This window comes from Eptatretus burgeri, chromosome 19, assembly GCF_056783735.1.
Source record: "Eptatretus burgeri isolate ZD-2024b chromosome 19, Ebu_testis_v1, whole genome shotgun sequence".
Classification (NCBI taxonomy): domain Eukaryota; kingdom Metazoa; phylum Chordata; class Myxini; order Myxiniformes; family Myxinidae; genus Eptatretus; species Eptatretus burgeri.
In genome coordinates this window covers 1,670,885-1,695,330 of record NC_140979.1, presented here as the reverse complement: position 1 = coordinate 1,695,330, position 24,446 = coordinate 1,670,885, and the positions used below count along the sequence as shown (strand labels likewise).

Genomic DNA, 24,446 nt, shown 5'->3' with positions numbered 1-24,446 from the left:
AGCAGGGTATTCCACTCGTGATAAAACACATCCAAACAGAAACGTTTTCTTTGAAACCAGCGTGTTCTAAATAAAACCAAGAGAGAGCATTTAAATATTACATCCCAAACCCATACCATCTACCTGGCAAAGGACTGCCGCCATATTAACCCCCCCCATAAACGTTTTCCAAACCTCCTCACAGTCCATGGTAAACGTGCACCGGGAATCAACTGAAGAAATAACCTCAACCAATGAATGCACAGCATCTTTACCACAATCAGTCTCATCGGCTCCGTTGTTGCAATCTTCTTTCCCATCGCACAGCCAAGCCTTTGATATGCAATGACTTATAACTCGACCACCACATGCAAACTCCGTAGGAGGGCAGGTCCTATTGTCTGAAACAAAAGCATTGTCAGGCATCGCCATCACAACTATTGAGGCAAGACCACAGGTCTGTTTTGTTTTTGTAATGAAGGTGGGAAAAACCAACAAAAAACCAGGCTGATGAGCTCAAAGATAGTCACAGCACCAACAAAGAGATCATGTTAATATGCTTAACGAAAATATGGGATAATTAAACTCCATATTAGAATATAAAACAGTACTTGAACTCACGACAGGTTGCCAGAGCTTCATCAGATCGGTCATTGCAGTCCACCTCTCCATCACAAACCCAACTTGAAGGTAAGCATTCACCTCCACCACAAACAAATTCATCAGGCGGACAGGATTGAGAAGCTGCGTAATCCACAACAAAAAGAAAACAAGAAAAATATCAATCAGAGATTGCACACCCTCACCAGGAATTGTGTTGTGTGGTTTTTGTGCAATGGTGTGTTACGTAGTTAATAAGAGATGAAATCAGAACTTCCATTTTATAACTGCTGGCAGTGATGAGTGGGTATCAAGCCGGCCAGGTACCAAGCCGGGTACCAAGCCGGGTACCAATCCAGGTACAGTGTTGCTTTGATGGGACACCTGACACTCACCCATGAAGTTTTTATTATTATTCAATTTAATTTAGAATGAGATTAAAATAAATCAATCCAAATGGAAGACCAAATCGGTACAGTTCTTCATTACAGTAATCAGAATCCAATCCAATCCATTGGGACCATACTCTGCAGAGAGTATCAGTGCTGCCAAAGTAGTCTCCTGTCCTGGACGGGTCACCACTTCAACACAGGAGACTTGAACCACTCAATCATCCCAACAAGCTGGTACTCAGGTTGCTGACCTCAGAAGGATGGCAGGCTGAGTCAACCCCAGCTTGTATTAATTGAACATCCAAAAAGGATTTGAACTCAGGACTATCGTGTCCCAAACCCACCAATCTGACCATAAAATCAACAACAGGCATACATGGCAATAGTATGCAATTAATAGTGGTCAGGTCAGTATGTGTGGTCAGGGAGCAAATGATGTAATTAATACACATATCGTCACATGGCTTCACAGATGGCTTCACAGATGGCTTCATGCATGGACCGAGTCGTAATGGTCTTATGGGTCTAATGATCTTCAAGGTCTTATGGGTTTTTGTTGTCTCAAAGAATTTATAGGGTATTTAAGGGTCTTCATGCTCTTGATGGCTTTAAAGGGTGTTCGAGGTCTCAAGAGGTCCTTGGGATCTTTGGGTTCTTAAGGGTGTATAAAGGTTGAGGTGGTGAATGAAAATACCGTGAGGACAATCCCTGGATCAGACTTGGTCTGTGTGCTAAATGTGGTGGTAGCCAGCCAAGCGGTCTTTGCAAAAAAAGGTGAACATACAGACAGACGACAACTTTTATTTATGAGATGACACTTTGAACCTCAACAGAAATAGCAAGTTAGAACATTCCAATGGACATCTTGTGTGTTTTATATTTTGTGTGGCACCCTGCCTTGCTCTTTCCAAACTGGCAACCCATTTCGTGCCCACTTATTGATTTGTTGACATATTGTTGCGAATCTGGAACCCATGAGCACTCAACATTCAGGTCCCCATAGCTCAGTTATTTCAATAAGTAAATGTGGATAGAGAGCTCCTTTCCCCGATGTCTAATAGGAATTAAGTGTGCATGCGCTGCGAAGTTATTCTCTTGATATAATTTTTACACTTATAACAACAACAACAACAACACGCCTTCACCTCGCTTCCTCAACCCGACGCCATAGTGCCCGCGGTTGGCGGAGTTCAAGGAGGGACCTTGCGGTGGCTCTCGACCAATCAGGGAGATGCGAGCAAGTTTGCCGACGGTCCGCAAATGGGCGCAGAGCGAGCTCCAAGAGAAACAGAGCCTTTTTGCGGGGGGCGGGGAATCGAGACGCCCCGACACGCCCCCCCCGACCAAGCATGGAGAGACGACCGATTTCCCCCGGCGAATGTGGGTGCAGAGAAGTGAGACACATCCCTCCCCCCGCCCCCGGCGAAAAAGAGGGAAGAAATAGACGGGACAGCACAGTCATCTGGTTTTTGGTCTCGACTCGTCGCTGGCTTCTGGTCTCGTCTGGTCGCTGGTTTTTGGTCTCGTTTCGTCGCTGGCTTCTGGTCTCGACTCGTGGCTGGCTTCTGGTCTCGTCTCGTCGCTGGCTCTGGTCTCGTCTTGTCGCTGGCTTCTGGTCTCGTCTGGTCTCTGGCTTCTGGTCTCGTCTCGTCGCTGGCTTCTGGTCTCGTCTCGTCGCTGGCTTTTGGTCTCGTCTCGTCGCTGGCTCTGGTCTCATCGCTTGCCGAAGGAGCATGCTGTAGCCCGACGCTGCCCTCCATTCCCGGTGCTTGTGGCGGCATCGAGCTGCGGGTTCAAGTCCCGCCGAGCCGGATCGTCAAGGGCTGCACGAGGCAGAAAGGTCCGAGTTCACTTTGGTTTCCAGCTCATCTTCCCTCGAGCTGGGAACCTTCAATAAAGACCTCGAGGTCCATCTTCTTTTGGGGTATTTGTGTGTGCGTGTGTGTGTCCTTGCGCCCCGTCTGCAAGTAGATACTGTTAAGTGCCTGTGTTTGCTTGTACATTCACTGCATTTCTTACAGTCGGTTTAACTCTGCTCTTGTGTGTTTCCTTCCCCCCATTATAAATAAATCCCCTGTTAAATGTTTCAGCTCGTTTCTGTGTTTCGTTCTTTGGTTTAGCACGGTGCGTGTTGGGAAATTGGGAAGCGGCAAATTGTACATTTGGACCGACGGACTTCGGTAACCATCCGCTCGGGTTACGCACGATTCGAGAACGCTAAGGGCTCGTTCCGCTCGAGCTCAGCCGAGGGTGAATTTCCCCAGTAGTTTGGACGACATGGGTATTTAGGTAAATTGAAATTGGCAATTGACCCTATCCCACGCGGTCGACCCATTGGCGTTCTTCGGTCCGATAAGTCACCGTCGGCTCCAGAGTTATCCGGGGTGACGACCTATAAATTCCGGGTGTTCGGTGGAGCCGACTCCACTGCTCCATCTTGCGGTCGTGCTCGCCGCCGAAACTCAGCCCCACAACAGTATTTCCTCCTGAAGAGAAATGGCTCGTTGTTCCACATCAAAAACATTGAAGCAAAAAGCAAAGATGAAGTCATCAGGAGGAACCTGGATAGGATTCACTTTTCAGATGCTGCTTCTCTACCCTCAACCCATCCAAGCACAGCCAAGTGAGCCTTATTTGAAAAAAAAGGAACAACCCATATCAAAAAATTAAATAATTCTGGCTGCCAGACCATGCGTCCAATCAAGTTGAAATTTAAAACATGTGTTCCCCATCACGACGAGATCACATGTGTGACGTTTCACATCAATTGTTTAAGCGGTTCCAAAGAAAATAGATGTATGCGGTTGTGGAATTGATAAAGCGGTTGTGGAAATTCACAGAACATCATTCAGGTTCCCCGAAGATCAGTTATTTCGATAAGTATGTGTTTCAGGTTAGGATCCCCCCCACCGATGTGTAAAGGGTATTGTTCGTATGCCGGGCTGTGAATCTTTGAGGTAGTCATTATTCTTTTCGATCTTTTATTTTAAAATATCGCAACACCGCCATCTCCTCGATGAACAACGCCATCTCTGCGCCAACCATCATCTACAACAACGCGAACAAACATCGCAACCATCATCTCCTACAATGCGAACAAACAACCCCAACCATCATATCCTGAACAAACAACGCGAGCCGATTTGCATCTATATGGATCACAGGACGGCTTCCCCGAAACCAACTAGTGACGTCGGACATGGGGTTTCCAGCGAGGCTTTCGAGGGGTGAGAGGTCGGAGGTGAAGAGTGGGCGGGGCCCGGCCTTGGGTGAGAGTTCAAGGAGCAGCTCGCCTGCACCTATAAAAGGCAGAGCTCGCCCAGAGAGAGCAGTAGTCAGAGCTATGGAGAGAAGTCGTCGCCGGGCGAGCAGTGCCAGTCGGGGCTTCGGAAGTCAGTGCCAGTCGGGAGGAGAAGCCAAAGTGCCAGCTGCGGTGGAGTCCAGCGAGTCGTCGGAGTCCGGGCAAGGAGAGCCAGCGGCAGCAGCGGAGCTTGGTGGTCCGGAAAAACGACCCTGACGGCGGTCGAGCAGCGTCGCTAAGGTAGTGGACAGGTCATTAAAGAGCATCAACTCCAAAAGAGCCAAGGACCCGTTCACTCCGCCCAAAGTGTCGCCGGCCAGGCCCGACAAAAGGGCGCGACGAGAGCCGGACCACCGAGGGGAACCAAGCAGCCGCTCACCCAGCTGCTCAAGCCGCCCGGCCGCTTATGCGACTGGCGCGTTGCGACACAAGGGCCAAGCAGAGACACCAGGGGTCACCGACCCGAAGACCTTCGAGCCGCACAATGAGCTGCCAGGTAACCTGCCCAGCCTCTTGTAAGCCTTCGGTCATCCAGGCTCCGAGTTGGAATAAAGGCTCACGGGCCTGTTTCTTTTCTGGGTTTTGTATGAAAGTGTCCTCTGGCACCTTGTCTTTATCAGTAGAAATGATTTAAGTGCATGCTTGTACATAAGTGAATAGTCATCGGCTGTTGGCTTTGCTCGTGTCATGTCCACTTCCCCCATTGATTGCTTGCTTGTTTAATAAATTTCCCGTTGTTTGACTGTAAAACTGCTCGTTGCGTCCATTTCCTCCGATTGAATTCCACGGCGCGTTTGGGAAATTACCAGGCTGTTGAAGCTGATAAAAGTGGTCCTTTGGTCTGACGGAACATGGCGATTACAACCGCTCGGCATCGCACACGGAACGAGCACACTCAGCGGCTCGTTTCCGGACGAGTTCCGTCGAGGTATAAATTCTTGGTACTTCTGTCTGCGCAGAAAATTAGGAATGTCGAGATTCGGCGATTAACCCTGTTCCGTGTGGACAGAATATTGGCAGTTTATGGTGCGTTAAGACATCCGTAACAGGTTTCTGGAGATGTGCGGAAGCTACGACTGAAATCCGGTTTTCGGCGGACGGGCGACTGCGGTTGGGCCGTAAGCGGTCATGCGTGGTGTCGAACCGGTGAAATTCGTAACAACATGCTTCACGAAAAACATGGGATAATTAAACTCCATATTAGAATATAAAACAGTATTTGAACTCACCACAGGTTTCTGGACCTTCATCAGATCGGTCAGTGCAGTCCACCTCTCCATCACAAACCCAATATGAAGGTAAGCATTTACCTCCACCACAAACAAAATCATGAGGCATACAGGATTGAGAAGCTGCGTCATCCACAACAAAAAGAAAACAAGAAGAAGATCAATCAGAGATTGCACACCCTCATCAGAAATTGTGTTGTGTGGTGTTTGTGTACTGGTTTGTTCCGTAGTTAAGAAGAGATGTAATCATAACTACCATTTTGTAACTGTTGGCAGTGATGACCGGGTACCAATCCAGGTACCAAGCCGTACCGCTTTTATGGGACACCTGACACTCACCCATGAAGTTTTTATTATTATTCAATTTAATATGGAATGAGATTAAAATAAATCAATTAAAATGGAAGACCAAATCGGTACAGTCCTTCATTGCAGTAATCAGAATCCAATCCAATCCATTGGGATCATACTCGCAGAGAGCATCAGTGCTGCCGAAGTCGTCTCCTGTCCTGGACGGGTCACCACTTCAACACAGGATACTTGAACAGCTCAATCATCCCAACAAGCTGGTACTCAGGTTGCTGACCTCAGAAGGATGGCAGGCTGAGTCAACCCCAGCTGATATTAATTGAACAGCAAAGCAGGATTTGAACTCAGGACTCTCGTGTCCCAAACCTACCAATCTAACCATAAATCTAATCTTACCAACAACAAGCATACATTGCAATAGTATGCAATTAATAGATGTATGTGTGGTCAGGGTGCAACTGATGTAATTCATACACATATCGTCACATGGCTTCACAGATGGCTTCACGCATGGACCGAGTCGTAATGGTCTTATGGGTCTAAGGATCTTCAAGGTCTTTTGGGTTTTTGTTGTCTCAAAGGGTTTTGGGGTATTTAAGGGTCTTCAGGCTCTAATTGGTCTTCAAGGGTTTTTGGGATCTCAAGAGGTTTTAGGGATCTTTGGGTTCTTAAGGGTGTGTAAAGGTTGAGGTGGTGAATGAAAATACTGTTGCGGATCCGGGGTGGCGGGATTCTCACCCGACTCCTGGCGCCACCCTTACCACCGCCGTCTCTGGGGTTTATAACGCCGGCCGGCTCGGCAGAGGCCTCGAGTCACGCCTCTTCAATCGTGATACCAACGTAATCCTTGTACCTTACCAGTTTGCGCAATAGAACCCCGGTTACAGACTGGTTTTGGCAGATGCCGAGCGTTTTCTGCGAGTCTGTAACCATTTTGGTTTTATATGCCAATCGAACGGATCGTTCCTTGACGCGACACAAATTAATCCAAAGCGCCAACTTCATACGAACCAACCAGATTTATTGGAGAACATCGGGGAACACGACACAAGCAAACCATTCACAACAATGTTTTTATTAACAATCTTTAACCCGTTCTTAACTCGGGAACTACGGACCACAGGCCTCGAGGGGGATCCCTACCGAGATATGCCTTAAACAACGTGCAGACAAAGACAGACAGACAGCATGCATGCAAGACAGACACCGAATCTTATTTCGCAACCGGGATATTTCGCCCTCTTTTTAGACAAATCCAACCTCCACCGCCAGATGTTGCACCGCCCTTTTGCGGTGGGCAAGTAGTACCACCATTTTGATCTTACAGTGTTCATTCGAGAAGAGCAGGCGAGCTATCGCAGGCACCGTGAAGAAATATTCCTGCACGAACCTACGAGACGTTCGGAGACCGGATTGCGGCGAGATAATGGTGGGTGGTTACATCTACTATTGGTCTGGTCGCTCTGATGGTTACCATACCCAAGGAGTTGCTGTAGCTGTGTCCAATAAGCTGACCCCAATGATAATTGAGGTAACACCGGACAACGAGCGTGTTATGAGATTAAGGATTCGTCACTCCTTAGGTGTCATTTCCCTGGTCTCTGTTGATGCTCCGACTGAGGCGAGTGATCTCACCGTGAAGGATGCATTCTACGCCACACTCGAGTCTGTGGTTGATCAGTGCCCCAGACGAGATACACTTCTAGTCTTGGGGGATTTCAATGCATCGACTGGAACTGATAGGGACGGTTATGAGGTGTGTGTTGGTCCCCATGGGTCAGGAACTATGAACCAGAATAGCACTAAGTTCCTTGACTTTGCAAGAAGTCATGGACTTAGGGTGGCTGGTTCATGGTTTCAGCGCCCACAAGCTCATCGCTGGACTTTGTATTCCAACGCTGGCGGTGTGGCAAAGGAGATTGACCATGTCCTCATTGACGGTCGTTGGAGGATGATCCAGAACTGTAGGGTCTACCGGAGTGCTCAGTTCCTCAATACTGAACACAGGCTTGTTGTAGCAACTCTAAAGCTGCACCTTAAATCCTGGAGAATGGTACCATCCCAGCCTAGGCTGGATGTTGCCAAGCTCAGGGATGAGAGAGTAGCTGAGGAGTTTGCGAACAGGCTGAGTGGACACTTGGGGGGTCTGGGTGCTTTGGGGGGTCCTGAAGAGTTGTGGAGCGCCTTCAAGACAACCGTCCTTGATGTTGCCGGTGGATGCCTTGGAGCTCACTGCAGGGCAAAGAAGAATTTTGTCTCTCAAGGGACACTGGATACCATTGACCAGAGTCGCAGGGCCAGGCTGAATGGCAGAGCTGAGCTGTTCAGGGAGCTGAGGCGTAAAACTGTGCGTGCACTGAGGGTGGACAAGGAGGCCTATGTGCGAGGAATCTGTGAGGGGGTAGAGCATCACCTGTGGACAGGTGATTCTCGTCCCGCTTACAGGGGAATTCGCGCATTACGTTCATCCAAGCCCATCCCTCGGAGCACTACAGTTCGAGCAGAGAGTGGTAGGCTCTTGACAGAGGAGTCTGAAGTGAAGGCCCGCTGGGCCGGTTACTTTGAGCGGTTGTACCAGGCTGATCCCCCAACTGTCGAGTTGGACGTCAAGGGTGTTACAATCCCTGTTGCTGACCCTCGAATCAACTGTGGTCCACCTACGCTTGTGGAAACACGGGCTGCGGTGAACCAGTTGAAACGGGGCAAAGCTCCAGGGATCAGTGGCATCCATGGTGAACTTCTCAAGGCTGGTGGAAATGCTGCACTCGTGTCGTTGCATGCAGTTTTGTGCTTTGCCTGGAACACAGGCATCATCCCAACTGACTGGAAGAGGGGCCTTGTTGTCCCTCTCTGGAAAGGGAAGGGTGATCGCCAAGACTGCAACAACTACCGAGGGGTGACGCTGCTCTCAGTGCCGGGCAAGGTCTTTGCTCGGATAATTCTCGATAGGGTTCGCCACCATCTGCTTGAGCACCAGCGTCCAGAGCAGTCAGGCTTTACACCAAAGAGGTCAACGATTGACCGTGTCCTTGCACTTCGTGTCCTCACCGAACGCAGACTAGATTTTCGGCAGGGGCTGCTTGCAGCCTATGTTGATCTCTGTAAAACGTTCGATTCAGTGAATCGGGATGTCCTCTGGAGGATTCTTGGTCTTCGTGGGGTGCCACCAAAACTGATCGATCTGATGTCTGAACTCTACTCTGGTACTGAGAGTGCTGTGAAGTGTGGTGGTACCATCTCTGACTTATTTCCAGTTGTTACTGGAGTTCGTCAGGGATGTGTACTTGCCCCCACACTTTTCAGCACTTGTATGGACGGGATTCTAGGGAGGATGTCGGAGAGATCAAGTTGCGGTGCGTCATTTGGGAATGTCAAGATCTCGGACCTTGACTTTGCAGATGATGCAGTCATCTTTGCGGAGACTTTAGACATCCTCTTGGGGGCCCTCGAGGTGCTGAATGAGGAGTCGGAGCCGTTGGGATTACGGGTTTCTTGGGTCAAAACTAAGATCCAGGCTTTCGGTGACATCTTGGATGCTGCTGTCCTGTCTGTGTCTGTTTGTGGTGAGGATGTTGAGGTCGTGGAGAGATTCACTTACCTTGGCAGTGATATTCATGTCTCTGCTGGCTGCGAGTCAGAGGTCAATAGACGTCTGGGTCGGGCCTGGGGAGTCATGGATTCACTGGATCATGGGGTGTGGCGCTGCCGGTACCTGTGCGGGAGGACGAAAGTCCGAGTCTTCAGGTCCTTGGTACTTCCAGTCTTGCTCTATGGGTGCGAGACTTGGACTCTGACCAAGGATCTGAGACGGAGACTTAATTCCTTTGGTACCAGGTCTCTTCGGAGAATCCTTGGCTATCGCTGGTCGGATTTTGTGTCCAACGAGCGGTTGCTGAGAGAGACTCGGATGAGATTTGTTACCTGCATAGTCCGTGAGCGTCAGTTGCGGCTGTATGGACATGTGGCTCGTTTTCCTGACTCTGATCCTGCTCACCAGATTCTCTCAGCGAGGGAGTCTCATGAGTGGAGGAGGCCAGTGGGTCGACCACGTGCCTCATGGTTGCAACAGGTTGACCATCATCTCAAGGAGATGGGGATGGGCCTGGCATCTGCCTGGGGGATGGCCAGACGGAGGCCCCTGGAGTACCGGCGGAAAGTGGACGCAGCGACGTGCTGTTCTGGCACATGCTCCCATACCTGACCTGACCTGACCTTTTTCATCTTCACACCTCTTTCCAATGCTTCCCTCCTCATTTCGTCAATTTTCTTACCGTATTCCATTAGTTGTTCCTCATATTCCTCTTTTCTTTATATCTCCTGTTCCAGGCGCTCCCTTATCTGTTTGCTTGATCTTACCTCTTCCTTCAGTTGTTTCAATTCCAAATCGTGTTCCCGTTTTTCCTTTTCTAGCTTTGTTTTTTCCCGTTTTTCCTTTTCCAGCTTTGTTTTTTCCGTTTTTCCTTTTCCAGCTTTGCTTTCCATTCTTCTTCCAAGTTCTTCCTATCCCGAGAATTACTAATTTGTTCTTCCTCTATTCTTTTGTTCAGTTCGCTCTTCTCTTGTTCCAACTCATGGATACTCCACTCTACTTCCCTCATTTCTCCCTGCAGTTCTTCGAACTGTCTTGACTTTTCCAACAATTCTTCCTTCCTTTGCTCAAGATATTTCTCTCTTCTTTTTATCTTCTGTTCTAGGCTTTCTCTTATCTGATTGCCTGATCTTACCTCTTCATTCAGTTGTTCCAATTCCAAATCGTGTTCACATTTTTCCTTTTCCAGCTTTTTTTCCATTCTTTTTCCAAGTTCTTTCTATCCTGGGAGATACCAATCTGCTCTTCCTCTGTTCTTTTGTTCAGTTTGCTCTTCTCATATTCCAACTGACGGGTAAACAACACTACTTTATTCTTTTCTCCACATTGTTCGTCGACTCTGTTGGCGAAGTCCTCTTTCAGCCACCGAATTCGTTCCCGTACATCGGCCAATTGTTGTAAACCCCCGTATACAATTTTTCTGAAGCTCGTCTGCGTGCCGTTGTACCTCGTCCACTTCAATTTGTACCTCCTTTATATAATTTTAATAACTCCTCACCTCTTCCAAGGCATCCCCCAATTGTGTCTGAAGCTTGCCAATGTTCACGTAGTCGTCCTGCCACGCCTGCCATGGTGCATGCCGTGACCACGTGGTTTGAACCGGTGGCTGGGAGCCTCCGCCACGTGTTGTGCCGTTCGTTGCGCTATTAATAGCCCACTCCCACTTCGTGTTGCGCCAAGGTGGAGCCACGCCGCCATTTTGCGACTCCATTTTCTTTATAATTTGCAAGTTTTTCACCCGATCCGCTCAAACATAAAATCAAATCAAATTTGGACCAGTTTTTTTTTTTCCTCGCTTCTCGTAAATAATGATCGGGGTGCGAAATGCACCACTGGTCCAAATATCCCGCTCCTGACTACCAAACTGTAACTGATCCACGACGGAGGGATTCTCAATCCCACTCCTGACACCAAACTGTTGCGGATCCGGGGTGGCGGGATTCTCACCCGACTCTTGGCGCCACCCTCACCACCGCCGTCTCCAGGGTTTATAACGCTGGCTGGCTCGGCACAGGCCTCGGGTCACGCGTCTTCAATCGCGATACCAACGTAATCCTTGTACCTTACCAGTTGGGGAAATAGAACCCCGGTTACAGACTGCTTTTGTCAGATGCCAAGCGTTTTCTGCCAGTCTGTAACCATTTTGGTTTTATATGCCAATCGAACGGAGGTGTAACTTCATACCCGAATCAATCCTGATTTATTGGGGAACATCGGGGAACACGACACAAGCAAACCATTCACCACAATGTTTTAATTAACAATCTTTAACCCGTTCTTAACGAGGGAACTACGGACTACATGCCTTGAGGGGGGTCCCGACTGAGATATGCCTAAACAACGTGCAGACAAAGACAGACAGACAGCATGCATGCAAGACAGAGTACTTGGTGATGTTTCATGGACGAAAGGACAGTGTCAAAAGCACGAATGTCACACGCAACAAGCGGATGTCCACGGATTCGAGCCCCCAGCTCGAACGTGCCGCGTGGCAAGATGGCGGCGCCGTACTCTTTCTTTTCCGCACCGCACACGGTCTCCGCGCGCTCCGACCCTGCGCAAGGCCGACGGCACAACAACGCCAGATCAACGATGGGCCTGAGCCGATCTCTCCCAAGGTCCAGCACACAAATCCTGCTTGGCCTGTTCACCAGACAAGGCCCAAATCGAGGTTCCGGGCTCCAGCAAGCGGATCGGCAAACGTGTCGAGCCGTGAGGTGAGCAAGGACCGTCAGAGGCTCCGTCGTTTCCTCTCTTGCCTTCCCGCCTCGAAGCCCGACTTCTCAACTCCGTCCTCTTAGTTTCTTTCTCCGCAGAATCACCTTTTCTTTCCTTTTCCACGCTCGCCTCTCAAAGCTGGCTGCCGTTTTTCTCACGGCAGAATCACCTCCTCATAAGAGTCGATCGCCGACTCGATGTGCAGGCCGCCTCGCCCACTGCCCAAAAAGGCAGACTCGACGTGCAGGCAGCCTCTCTTACTGCCAAAAATGCAGACTCGGCACGCGCAGGTTCAGCGTCTCTCCTGGCAGTTCCAACACTGTTCCTTCTTCGTTCGCTCGCTTCGAAACCCGAGCACGCCTCGAGAGCGACTGTTTTCTCACACTGAACCCTTTTTCTCCACAGTTTCTCTTTCGTTCGCTCGCTTCGACCCCAAGCACGCCTCTCTCAGCGAAGCTGACAAACTCCTCCCCTTAGCTCCACCTCCCTCTCCAAGACACTCCCCCTCAGCCGACTGGGCGGGGCCTCGTCTGGGATGGGGAAAGAAGAAGAGGGAGCTCTCGTTACACCACCACCGCACAAACAATAAAACAGCCTCTTACACCTCCCGACACACATGTAACATCCATTTTACCAAACAACCTAGATAAACATGCATTTAATGGGGGATCTGAGCTCATCCTACATTTTGCAGCATAGGAAGGGTCATTTCCGTAACAATACCCTGAGGACAAACCCTGGATCAGACTTGGTCTGTGTGTTAAATGTGGTGGTTGTTCGTCCAGCGGTCTTTGCAAAAAACGTGAACATACAGACAGACGACCAATTTTATTTCTGAGATGACACTTTGAACCTCAACAGAAAAAGCAAGTTAGAACATTCCAATGGACATCTTGTGTGTTTTATATCCAGTCTGGAACCCTGCCTTGCTCTTTACAAACTGGCAACCCATTTCGTGCCCACTACTTGACTTGTTGACGTATTTCCTCCTGTAGAGAAATGTTTCGTTGTTCCACATCAAAAACATTGAAGCAAAAAGCAAAGATGAAATCATCAGGAGGAACCTGGATAGGATTCACATTTCAGATTCTACTCCTCTACCCTCAACCCATCCAAACACAGCCAAATGAGCCTTATTTTTTTAAAAAAAGGAACAAGAACCCAGATCAAAAAATTAAATAATTCTGGCTGCCAGACCATGTGTCAGATCAACTTGAAATTTAAAACATGTGTTCCCCATCACGAAGAGATCACATTTGTGAAGTTTTTCCTCAATTGATTAAGAAATTGTTTCCAAAGAAAACATTATTTAATATTTTTCTTCAACCTAATATGGCGGCCAAGCAATGTGACCTATGATGTCACATGTGTAAAGTTTCGCCTCGATCTGTTGAGCCACTTCAAGAGGGTAACAATCAAAACTGGGTTCCATCCAAACCACAAAACAAAGTTTCCTTCAGAGAACGTCCACTTACGGCAATGTTCTTCATCACTTCCATCGCCACAGTCAGATAGGCCGTCACAACGCCAGGATGCAGTCACACAGTCCCCACTTTGGCATTGGAAGTGGATCTTCTCATCACAAGAAAAATCTACACAAAGGTCAAAGTTCATGTTTCAGCCTTTGATGTCCAATTAAAATATTCCATCAAGATGTAAAACTCCATCAAAATCTGCAGAGGATTAGATTCCAATCTACACTAATAAATGTCAGAGAGAGAGAGAGAGAGAGAGAGAGAGAGAGAGAGAGAGAGAGAGAGAGAGAGAGAGAGAGAGAGAGAGAGAGAGAGAGAGAGAGAGAGAGAGAGAGAGACAGAGACAGAGAGAGAGAGAGAGAGAGAAGAGAGAGAGAAAAAGATAGAGAAAGAGAGAGAGAGAGAGAGAGAGAGAGAGAGAGAGAGAGAGAGAGAGAGAGAGAGAGAGAGAGAGAGAGAGAGAGAGAGAGAGAGAGAGAGAGAGAGAGAGAGAGAGAGAGAGAGAGAGAGAGAGAGAGAGAGAGAGAGAGAGAGAGAGAGAGAGAGAGAGAGAGAGAGAGAGAGAGAGAGAGAGAGAGAGAGAGAGAGAGAGAGAGAGAGAGAGAGAGAGAGAGAGAGAGAGAGAGAGAGAGAGAGAGAGAGAGAGAGAGAGAGAGAGAGAGAGAGAGAGGAGAGAGAGAGAGAGAGAGTGTGTGTGTGTGTATGTGAGTGTGTATGTGTGTGTGTGTGTCTGTGTGTATGAGAGTGTGTGTGTGTGTGTCTGTGTGTATGTGTGTGTGTGTGTGTGTCTGTGTATGTGTATGTGTATGTGTATGTGTTTGTGTATGTGTGTGTGTATGTGTGTGTGTGTGTGTGTGTGTTTGTATGTGTGTGTGTGTGTGTGTGTGTGTGTATGTGTGTGTGTGTATGTGTGTGTGTGTATGTGTGTGTGTGTGTGTGTATGTGTGTGTGTGTGTGTATGTGTGTGTGTGTATGTGTGTGTGTGTGTGTGTGTGTGTGTGTGTGTGTGTGTGTGTGTGTGTGTGTGTGTATGTGTGTGTGTGTATGTGTGTGTATGTGTATGTGTGTATGTGTGTATGTGTGTATGTGTGTGTGTGTGTGTATGTGTGTGTGTGTGTGTGTGTGTGTGTGTGTGTGTGTGTGTGTGTGTGTGTGTGTGTGTGTGTGTGTGTGTGTGTGTGTGTGTGTGTGTGTGTGTGTGTGTGTGTGTGTGTGTGTGTGTGTGTGTGTGTGTGTGTGTGTGTGTGTGTGAGTGTGTGAGGGCACTCAAGGTCATGAGCAATAAGAATTCGAAATTGCACAACCAGAACCATTCTCATCCCACGTGGGTGTGGGAAGAATTCAGCGCACACACGGACAGCACAACACACCACGAGCACATGGAATGACGGAACTCACTGAAACCCAAAACGAAAAACAGGTGGATTACAAAGGAGAATTACTAACAAATCGATTACAAAGGAGAAATATCCCAACCACATTATTCGATAAAACATCCCTTGTGCTGGAAGGAGACAATTGGAGGCCACAGAACCACTCAACACAACAACGGTGAAGATGCTCGAGAAAAACACGAAACCTCAGATTCAACAAGAAAGAAAATTAAATCCCGAAAACAACACGAGCGGGACAAGACCAATCGAGCTGAAGGAAACGATACTGTAACTGCACTGCTCCTGATTGGTCAAAGGACACCACGTGTGTTATGCACGAGGATTCCAGCAAACAGGACTGGACCAATCAAGTTCGTGATGCACCTCATGCTGCATCGCGGATCCTCGGCGGCACGTGATACCATTGGACCAATCACGTTCGGCGATGTACCTCGTGCTGCATTCTGATAATCTCTGGATCAGAACGAGCTTTGATTGGTCAAAGTAGTGGAGGGTGGTGATAACCTCTGAGGGATGGTAACGACCAAGGAGGAAAAGCGATGCATCGTTTTGATTGGTTGAAACGTGGAGGAACGGAAGGAATTCTTCTCCTCGGATCCTTACCATAATCCTTGCAGTTTCTCCTGCCTGCTTGAATGTCTCACCCCCCCAGACCCCCCCCATACACGTTCCTCCAACTTCCTCACTGTCCATGTAAAGCGTGCACGGGCACCAGTAATCAGCTCACGAAATAACCTCAACCAATGAATGCACAGCATCTTTCAATGTTTTCTCTTTCACGCAATGTTACTCTTGAAGCTTTGACAAGCAGGTAGAACAGAGGCCGAAAGTAACAATCGGTTGGAAAAGGTGGGTAGCACCAGTGGGAGATTACAAAAATTGTCTAAAGAACATGATATGACAACCAACCAATCAAACTAATTAAAAATGGCAATTACCTTTCGAGATGTGATGTAGTCGATTCACATCAGGAAATGTTACAGGTTGGACAACGGGTGGTGGAAGCTCTAATAAATAAATAAATAATAATATTATAATGCAAACTCCAAACATGATTAAAACCAAAGACGTCAAACGTCCAGTCATTGAGTTAGAACGACATGGTGTGGACAAGAAAATCAAACCTCAATACAATCCATGAACATCCTGTTCTCCCAACTCAAACCTACAAACCTGTGTGGGGTTTTGGGAGGATGGTGATATGTGGTGGCTTGGGTGTTGCAGGTACGACTTTCTGCACAGGTGCAAGAGTCGTCTCACCCGTGGAGCCAGGTGTAACAGTCGTCTCACCTGTGGTGCTCGGTGCAAGAGTCGTCTCACCTGTTGTGCCAGGTGCAAGAGTCGTCTCACCTGTGGTGCTTGGTGCAAGAGTCATCTCACCTGTGGTGCCAGGTGCAAGAGTCGTTTCATCTGTGGAGCCAGGTGACATGTTCAATTCTTGGATCAAATAGTAAAGGGATTAAAAGCTCCTGTTAGACATTTTACAAACTTCAATTCGAGCTTTTAAACCGAGGAAAAGTAAACACGACACCTTTCATTGTCGACGTCATGCCGGGAGTTTTCCTGGGAATGTCAGTCGGTGGTGCAGGTGCAAGCTTACCTTCACCTGTCGATGCACATGTTGGAATAAATATGAGATCATGACAATGAAAACAAACACAATTCATGGTCTTCATGAAGGGGGAAAGCTCGGAAGAGGTGGAGGAGAGCGAGGCCTCACGACACATCACTATACACTCCGGGAGTCTCATAAAACGGAGAAGAGAGGGAGGTAGTGGGGAGAGGAAGGGGGTGTTCTGGACATGCGTTTGACAGGGGGACTTGAGGGAAAGTGGGGGTGGGAATGATCCTCTAATGCTGGCATTAGTACAGGATTGAGTGAAATTGGGAACATTAAAACATCATATTTAAACGGGTTACACAAAACAACACACGGACACCGCCCAGAGACGTCCTTTGGGGGGAAGGGGGGGCTTTTGGAGGAGGTAAGCGTGAGGGAAGGGGAACAGAAGGAAGGATGTTTTCCTTCAATCATGGAAAAATCAACACCAGTGTTTGTGCCTTTATTTAATTTCCACACATACGATAACCTCTAGAATCTCTTGTTAACCTGAGAGACGAATTGTGGAATTGATCCGAGCAGCAGTTTCGACTGATAAAAAAACCCCCAAAAACAAACAAACAACTTTCATTTGTCCAATTCGCACATTCTTTGACCCCTGTTCCTCTCCTCGGCCCCCAGAGGTTGTATGGTGGTGGAGGGGGCTTGGGAGGAGGATAGCACGAGGAGAAAAGAAGGCAGTGTGAGAGGAGGGAAGGGGAAGCAGTGAGAGAGAAGGGAAAGGAAGGCAGCAAGAGAGGAGGGAAGGGAAGACAGAGAGAGGGGAGGAAGGGAAGGCAGCCTGATGGAAAGGGGAGGCAGCGTGAAGGCGGGAGGGTGTATTGTTGTGGGGCCGGGTCTTGGTGGCGATCACGACCGCTAGATGGAGCAGTAGAGTCGGCTCCAACAAACACCCGGAATTTAGGTCGCACCCTTCAGATAAATCCGAAAGGTCACGGGTCCCTTATCTGACCAAAGATCGACAATCGGTCGACCACGTGGGAAAGGGTTAGTTGCCAATTTCAATATAACTAAATACCCACGTCGTCCAAACTACCGGGGAAATTCACCCTCGGTAGGATATGCGCGATCCGGGCCGTTACCGAGCCAGATCAGAATCGTACGCCAAGCGGAGAGTACCAGAATCCTGCCGAGCCGATTGCACGATTACGGCAGCAATGAGGCCTCCTAATTCCCATTCGCAGCGCGGCAAACCAATGGGAGAAAGGACAAGGACGAGCTGGGGCATTCAACAAAAAGGGGAATTTATTTACAACAATAATTGGGGAACGAGGGGAGCACGTAAGGGCAGAGTTATCCGACCAAGAAATGCAAATAATGTACAACAAGAAGCACTGAACAATTCTACTTAAAGACGGGGCCCACGGACACACACACGCACACACAGATACCCAGAAGAAGATGGACCTCGAGGTCTTTATTCGGCTCTCCAGCCGAGGAGGATAGTTCGGCTGGGAGTCAGATAGTTCGGCTACCTGGCCGCGAGCGCGCGGCTGGATGTCCGCACCTTCCCGGAGCACCAGTCGCCAAAGGACGGACCAGGGCAGCCGAACCCAGAGGAGGCGAAACGAGGTGATCTCCCGTGTTGAGTTGGTCGATCGCTTGTCGTAATGCGCCAGACGAGACGCCTCGGATGCGCGGAGTGCAGTCAGCCACAGACCAGACAGAAGACGCGCTCGAGCACACGGGACACAACCTCCAACTAATTCTGTTGCTTTCTCGAGGCGGGTCCGCTCCCCCGTCGCCTGCTCCCATTGGGTTGATGGCGTATCGCGGCTCCGCCTTCTTGCAAAGGACCGCCCCGGCTCTGGTCTGTGCGTCGTCCATTGGGCGGAAAATGATGCATACCCTTATTTGGTGCGCAGCCAGAACGAAACGATTCGTGTCCATATTTGATGTGAAATCCACACCGCCTGAGGCATGGAATTCCGCACACGTGCCCATGCCGGCAAGTGCGCGAAGAATGCCGCGAGCAGAGTGTTGTTGTTGCAGGAGATGTAAAAATCCTAACTATATAAATAATCCGCAGTGCACGAACATTTAATCACCCATTAGGCAAGAGACGGGACCCTAACTAGAAACACATACTTACCGATATAACTGATCTATAATGACTCTGGCTGTTGTGTACTCATGGCTGCCAGATTCATTACAGTAAGGGGGGGCAGCTTGAGGCATGAGGGGAAATTGAGGCAACGTGAGGGAATGGGAAGGCAGCATGAGGGGAAGGGAAGGCAGCATGAGGGGAAGGGAAGGCAGCATGAGGGGAAGGGAAGGCAGTGTAAGAGCAAGCGATGGAACTGTGAGGGGTGGGGGAGAGAAGGCAGCGTTCGAGGAGGAATGTCAGCATAGCAGGGTATTCCCATGATGATAAAACACATCCAAACAGCAACGTTTTCTTTGTAACCGCCGTGTTCTATATAAAGCCACGAGAGAGCATTTCAATATTAAATCCCAAACCCACACCATCTACCTGGCAAAGGACTCCCAGCATGAATATCTCACCCCCCCCTCCCATACACGTTCCTCCAACCTCCTCACAGTCCATGGTAAACGTGCACCGTTAATAAGCTTATGAAATAACCTCAACCATTTTACCACAATCAATCTCATCGGCTCCGTTGTTGCAATCTTTCTCCCCATCACACAGCCAAGCCTTTGGGATGCAATGACTTGTCCCCCGACCACGACAAGCAAACTCCGTAGGACGGCAGCTCCTATTGTCTGAAACAAAAGCATTGTAAGGCATCGCCATCACAACTATTGAAATAAGACCACAGGTCTGTTTTGTTTTTGTGATGAAGGAAAAACATCAAAAAACCAGGCAGATGACCTCAAAGATAGTCATCATATCCACAAGGAGGTCATATTAATCTGCTTAATGAAAAATATGGGATAATTAAACTCCATATTAGAATATAAAACAGTACTTGAACTCACCACAGGTTTCTGGAGCTTCATCAGATCGGTCAGAGCAGTGCACCTTTCCATCACAAACCCAATTTGAAGGTAAGCATTTACCTCCACCACAAACAAAATCATGAGGCAGACAGGATTGAGAAGCTGAATCATCCACAACAAAAAGAAAACAAGAAAAATATCAATCAGAGATTGCACACCCTCACCAGGAATTGTGTTGTGTGGTTTTTGTGTACTGGTGTGTTACGTAGTTAAGAAGAGATGTAATCATAACTACCATTTTATAACTGCTGGCAGTGATGACCGGGTACCAAGCTGGGTACCAAGCTGGGTACTAAGCCAGGTACTAAGCCGTGCCACTTTAATGGGACACCTGACACTCACCCATGAACTTTTTTATTACTATTCAATTTAATTTAGAATGACATTAAAATAAATAAATCCAAATGGAAGACCAAATCGGTACAGTCCTTCATTGCAGTAATCAGAATCCAATCCAATCCATTGGGATCATACTCTGCAGAGAGCATCAGTGCTGCCAAAGTAGTCTCCTGTCCTGGACGGGTCACCACTTCAACACAGGATACTTGAACAGCTCAATCATCCCAACAAGCTGGTACTCAGGTTGCTGACCTCAGAAGGATGGCAGGCTGAGTCAACCCCAGCTGGTATTAATTGAACAGCAAAACAGGATTTGACCTCAGGACTCTCGTGTCCCAAACCCACCAATCTAACCATTAAGACAACAACAAGCATACATTGCAATAGTACGCAATTAATAGATGTATGTGTGGTCAGGGTGCACCTGATGTAATTAATACACATATCGTCACATGGCTTCACAGATGGCTTCACGCATGGACCGAGTCGTAATGGTCTTATGGGTCTCAGGATATTCAAGGTCTTATGGGTTTTTGTGGTCTCAAAGGGTTTGTGGGTATTTAAGGGTCTTCAGGCTCTGAATGGTCTTAAAGGGTCTTTGCAGTCTTAAGAGGTCTTTCTTTTGTGTACCTTGTCGAGGCTCGTGTGAGAGCTAACACACAACGCACAGCAAGGGGGGCATGAGACAAGAGGGGCGGGAGTGGGAGGGACAAAACAGTGGGGAACAGAGACATTAGGAGATCTGTGGAAGGGAGAGGGATGGGACGGGGAACATGGGGAATAGAAGATGGACATTACAGGGACTTTCAGGAAGGAAAGCAGGGAATTTGAAGGAGGTGGGCTTGGATTATCGGGGGTAGAAAAGATCGAGGATTTGGATGGGGGATGATAAGAGGTGGTGGTGAACAGCTGTTTTGAAAGCCTGGAGGGAAGAATGGGAAAGAATAGAGTGAGGGAGTTTATTCCAAAGGCGGGAAAAAAGAGGAATGAAAGAGTGAAGGTGAGCAGTGATTCGTGGTTTTGGTAGTTTTACCAGAAGGGGGTTGTTGGCAGACCTTCAGCGCCCTGTGGAAATGTGGTGGGGACAAATCACAGAGACATCAGGGGGGGGCAAGGCTGGAGAGGAGACAGTAGAAGACAGAAAGACCACTGACCAACCTGCGGTGATTGAGTGAGAGGCCCAAAGACTCAGCCTCATTGCGGGAGATGCCGATGATCCGAAATGCCTTGGTTTCTACAGCGTGAAACTGAGAAAGGTGGGAGGCAGGAGCACCAGCCCAGAGGGGAGAGCAGTACTCCATCAGGCTACGGAGAAAAGCTTTGTAAGTGGTCAGGAGCTCAGGAGGGCCGAGGAAGGACTTTGCACGACGGAGGAATCCCAGTCGGCGACTGGCTTTGGAGGCGAGGTTGGAAATGTGACTTTCCCAGGAAAGGTCATGGCAGATAGTGAGACCCAGAAGCTTGAAAGAAAGGACTTCTTCCAGAGGATTGTTGTGAAAGTGGATGGGGGGGGATCTAAACGGTCCTTTCGAAGAGACATAGTGAGAGTGTGACATTTGTCCGGATTGAAAGACATGTTCCATGTGTTGGACCAGTTTGTGATTTTATCCAGATCTGCAGTGAGCGAAGAAGCTGCTGCTTGCCGGTCTGAGGGATGACCGATGGTACGGCAGAGGGTGGAGTCATCAGCAAAGAGATATAGAGGATTTTCCAGAGAGTCGGAGAGATCATTGATGAAAAACAGAAAAAGAACAGGGCCCAGAACGATACCTTGAGGAACTCCAGCCTGGACAGGAAGAGGGGATGAAAGAACTCCATTTAGGGCCACACGTTGACTTCGACACACGTTGACAGGTCTTCAGGATCTTTGTGTTCTTAAGGGTCTTTAAAGGTTGAGGTGGTGAATGAAATTACCCTGAGGACAATCCCTGGAGCAGAATTGGTCTGTGTGTTAAATGTGGTGGTTGTTAGCCCAGCGGTCTTTGCAAAAAAGAGGTGAACATACAGACAGACAACAAATTTTATTCATGAGATTATACTTTGAACCTCAACAGAAATAGCAAGTTAGAACATTCCAATGGACATCTTGTGTGTTTTATATCCAGTCTGGCACCCTGCCTTGCTCTTTACAAACTGGCAACCCATTTCATGCCCACTACTTGATTTGTTGACGTATTGTTGTGGGCCGGGGGTCGGTGGCGAGGAACGGCCGCCAGGTGGAGCAGTGGAGCCGTCTCCCACCGAACACCCGGAATTTAGGTCATGACTCTCGGACAACTCCGAAGGTCACGGGTCACTTAAGGACCGTGATCGCCAATTCTCTAATGGCGTGGGGTTGGGTTACTAACCAAATTTCAATATACCTTAGTGCCCACGTCGTCAATTTACCGGGGAAGTAACACCCTCAACGGACTCTGTCGAAGCGGGTTGCTCTAACGACCTCGGTCCGGTGTAACCGAGCGGAATTACCAAAGTCCGTCGGTCCAAACGACAACTTACAGCCCAATCGGCTTTCTGCTTCGAACACACGAACCATGCTGGGTAAACAATAGGAAGCACAACAACGAGCTGGTACATTGAACAATCGGGGTTTATTTATAATGGGGCAGGGGAGCACAAAGAGTAGAGTTAAAACCGAATATGAGAAATGCTATATATACAGTACAAGCAAACACTGAGCAATTTCTACTTTAGGATGGGGCCCACGGACACACACACACACACACACACACACACACACACACACACACACACACACACCCAAAAGAAATGGACCCCATTGGGTCTTTATTCGGTCCTCCAGCCGAGGAGGATTGTTCAGCTGGGGGAACAGAGCCTTGCCGGGTACCTTTCCGCCTTGTGCAGTCACACAGGACTCCAACCCACCACGGTGGGACTCAAACCCACGTCCCGGAATCCACCGAGCCCACGATCCTGGCTGCTCGACCACCACCACCACCACCACGAGGAGCCAAAGAGCAATTGCGACGATGACTCCAACAACGCACACCAAGAGCAATGGCCACGATGACTCCAACGACGCACACCAAGAGCAATGGCAACGATGACTCCTGCGACGCACACCAAGAGCAATGGCCACGATGACTGCTCTACTCTCTTCTTGACGACTACTCTACTCTTCCCTTTTGCGAGGCCCGAGGAATTTCTTCCCCCTGGCCACTCGCCTTCTGATTGGACGGTGGCGAACATCCCATCTGGCTTGGCGGGGCCGCCCTGAGGTAACTCGTCTCCGGATTGGTCGGGGGCTTCTGAGGTACTCTCTGAGTACTTCTGAGGTACTGAGGTATCCCTCATTGGTTGCGAGGCACACCCATTTCGCTGGGCGGAGTCGACCTCACCCCGCCTATGCCCGTGGCCCCCAACACGTGCGTAATGGCAATGACGGAGCGAAGGGGAGATTTAATGTAAAAAACCTGACGATCAAGAAACCCGCAGCGCACACATGAAATTAACCCATTCGACAGAAGTATGGGACCCTGACTATAAACACATACTTATCGAAATAACTGAACTGCGGGGACTGCTGTCTGGTTGTGTGCAAATGGCTGCCAGATTCGTAACAGTATTTTCTCCTGTAGAGAAATGCTTCGTTATTCCACATCAAAAACATTGAAGCAAAAAGCAAAGATGAAATCATCAGGAGGAACCTGGATAGGATTCACATTTCAGATTCTACTCCTCTACCCTCAACCCATCCAAGCACAGCCAAGTGAGCCTTATTTAAAAAAGAAAAGAAAAAGAAACCAAATCAGAAAATTAAATAATTCTGGCTGCCAGACCATGCCTCCGATCAAGTTGAAATTTAAAACACTAGTACGTGCCCGTACGTGCGTGGCCGTACGTGCAAAAAAAATAACAATAATAATTACAAACCGCGTGCCAGAAACAACCACACAGCCAATCCTTCGCTCTCGCGTGCCCGTACGTGCGTGGCCGTACGTGCAAACCCCCAAAAAATTTTCAAACAACCACACAGGCCATTCCTTCGCTCTCGTAAACGACGACTGGATTGGAGCATTACGTGCATAAGAAATCGAGAAATTATGAGAATACAGTAAGTCATCACTATCCGGAAGTGGTGCGTGCCCGTACGGAATGTTCACATGCATTCCACGAATTATCGCTTGTATTGAAGTCACAACTGCTGTGATACTTACACACACAGAGTTCATTAAAATCTAAATTAAAATCAAGTTTACCTCCCTGTCTTTGCTTGCCATAACATTCGCTGCCATTGACCATTGCCACTCCTATGCCACGGTAACTAAATGGGGCCCTTTCCCCATCGGCCACGCCCACGCAGCAACGTGTCTTGTCATTGGTTTGGTAAATAAATGGCCATAACTTGGGAAGCACTTGTCCGATTAATATTGTTACAGTTGTGGAAATTCACAGAACACCATTCAGGTTCCCCAGAGATCAGTTATTTCGATAGGTATGTGTTTCAGGTTAGATTTCCCCACCGATGTATAACGGGTCTTGTTCATGTGCCGGGCTGTGGATCTTTGAGGTAGCCGT

The 24,446-nt window shown here is 48.5% G+C and overlaps 1 protein-coding gene across 12 annotated transcripts in view; it reads right to left on the bottom strand.

Annotated features, from left to right (window-relative positions):
• Nucleotides 1-24,446, bottom strand: part of LOC147008380 (uncharacterized) — an 89,049-nt gene that overhangs the window by 6,760 nt on the left and 57,843 nt on the right. For 8 of the 12 annotated variants that reach the window (XM_085864731.1, XM_085864728.1, XM_085864738.1 and 5 more), the window contains 7 exons: nt 16,518-16,592; nt 16,160-16,396; nt 15,925-15,993; nt 13,593-13,709; nt 5,502-5,624; nt 601-723; nt 255-380 (listed from right to left, as the gene is read on the bottom strand). In XM_085864731.1, the coding sequence (XP_085720857.1) occupies nt 255-380; nt 601-723; nt 5,502-5,624; nt 13,593-13,709; nt 15,925-15,993; nt 16,160-16,396; nt 16,518-16,592 (870 nt within the window). Of the gene's footprint in view, nt 1-254; nt 381-600; nt 724-5,501; nt 5,625-13,592; nt 13,710-15,924; nt 15,994-16,159; nt 16,397-16,517; nt 16,593-19,205; nt 19,332-19,547; nt 19,671-24,446 lie in introns of all 12 variants that reach the window. The other 4 variants (XM_085864740.1, XM_085864739.1, XM_085864735.1 and 1 more) reach the window with 4 other exon arrangements.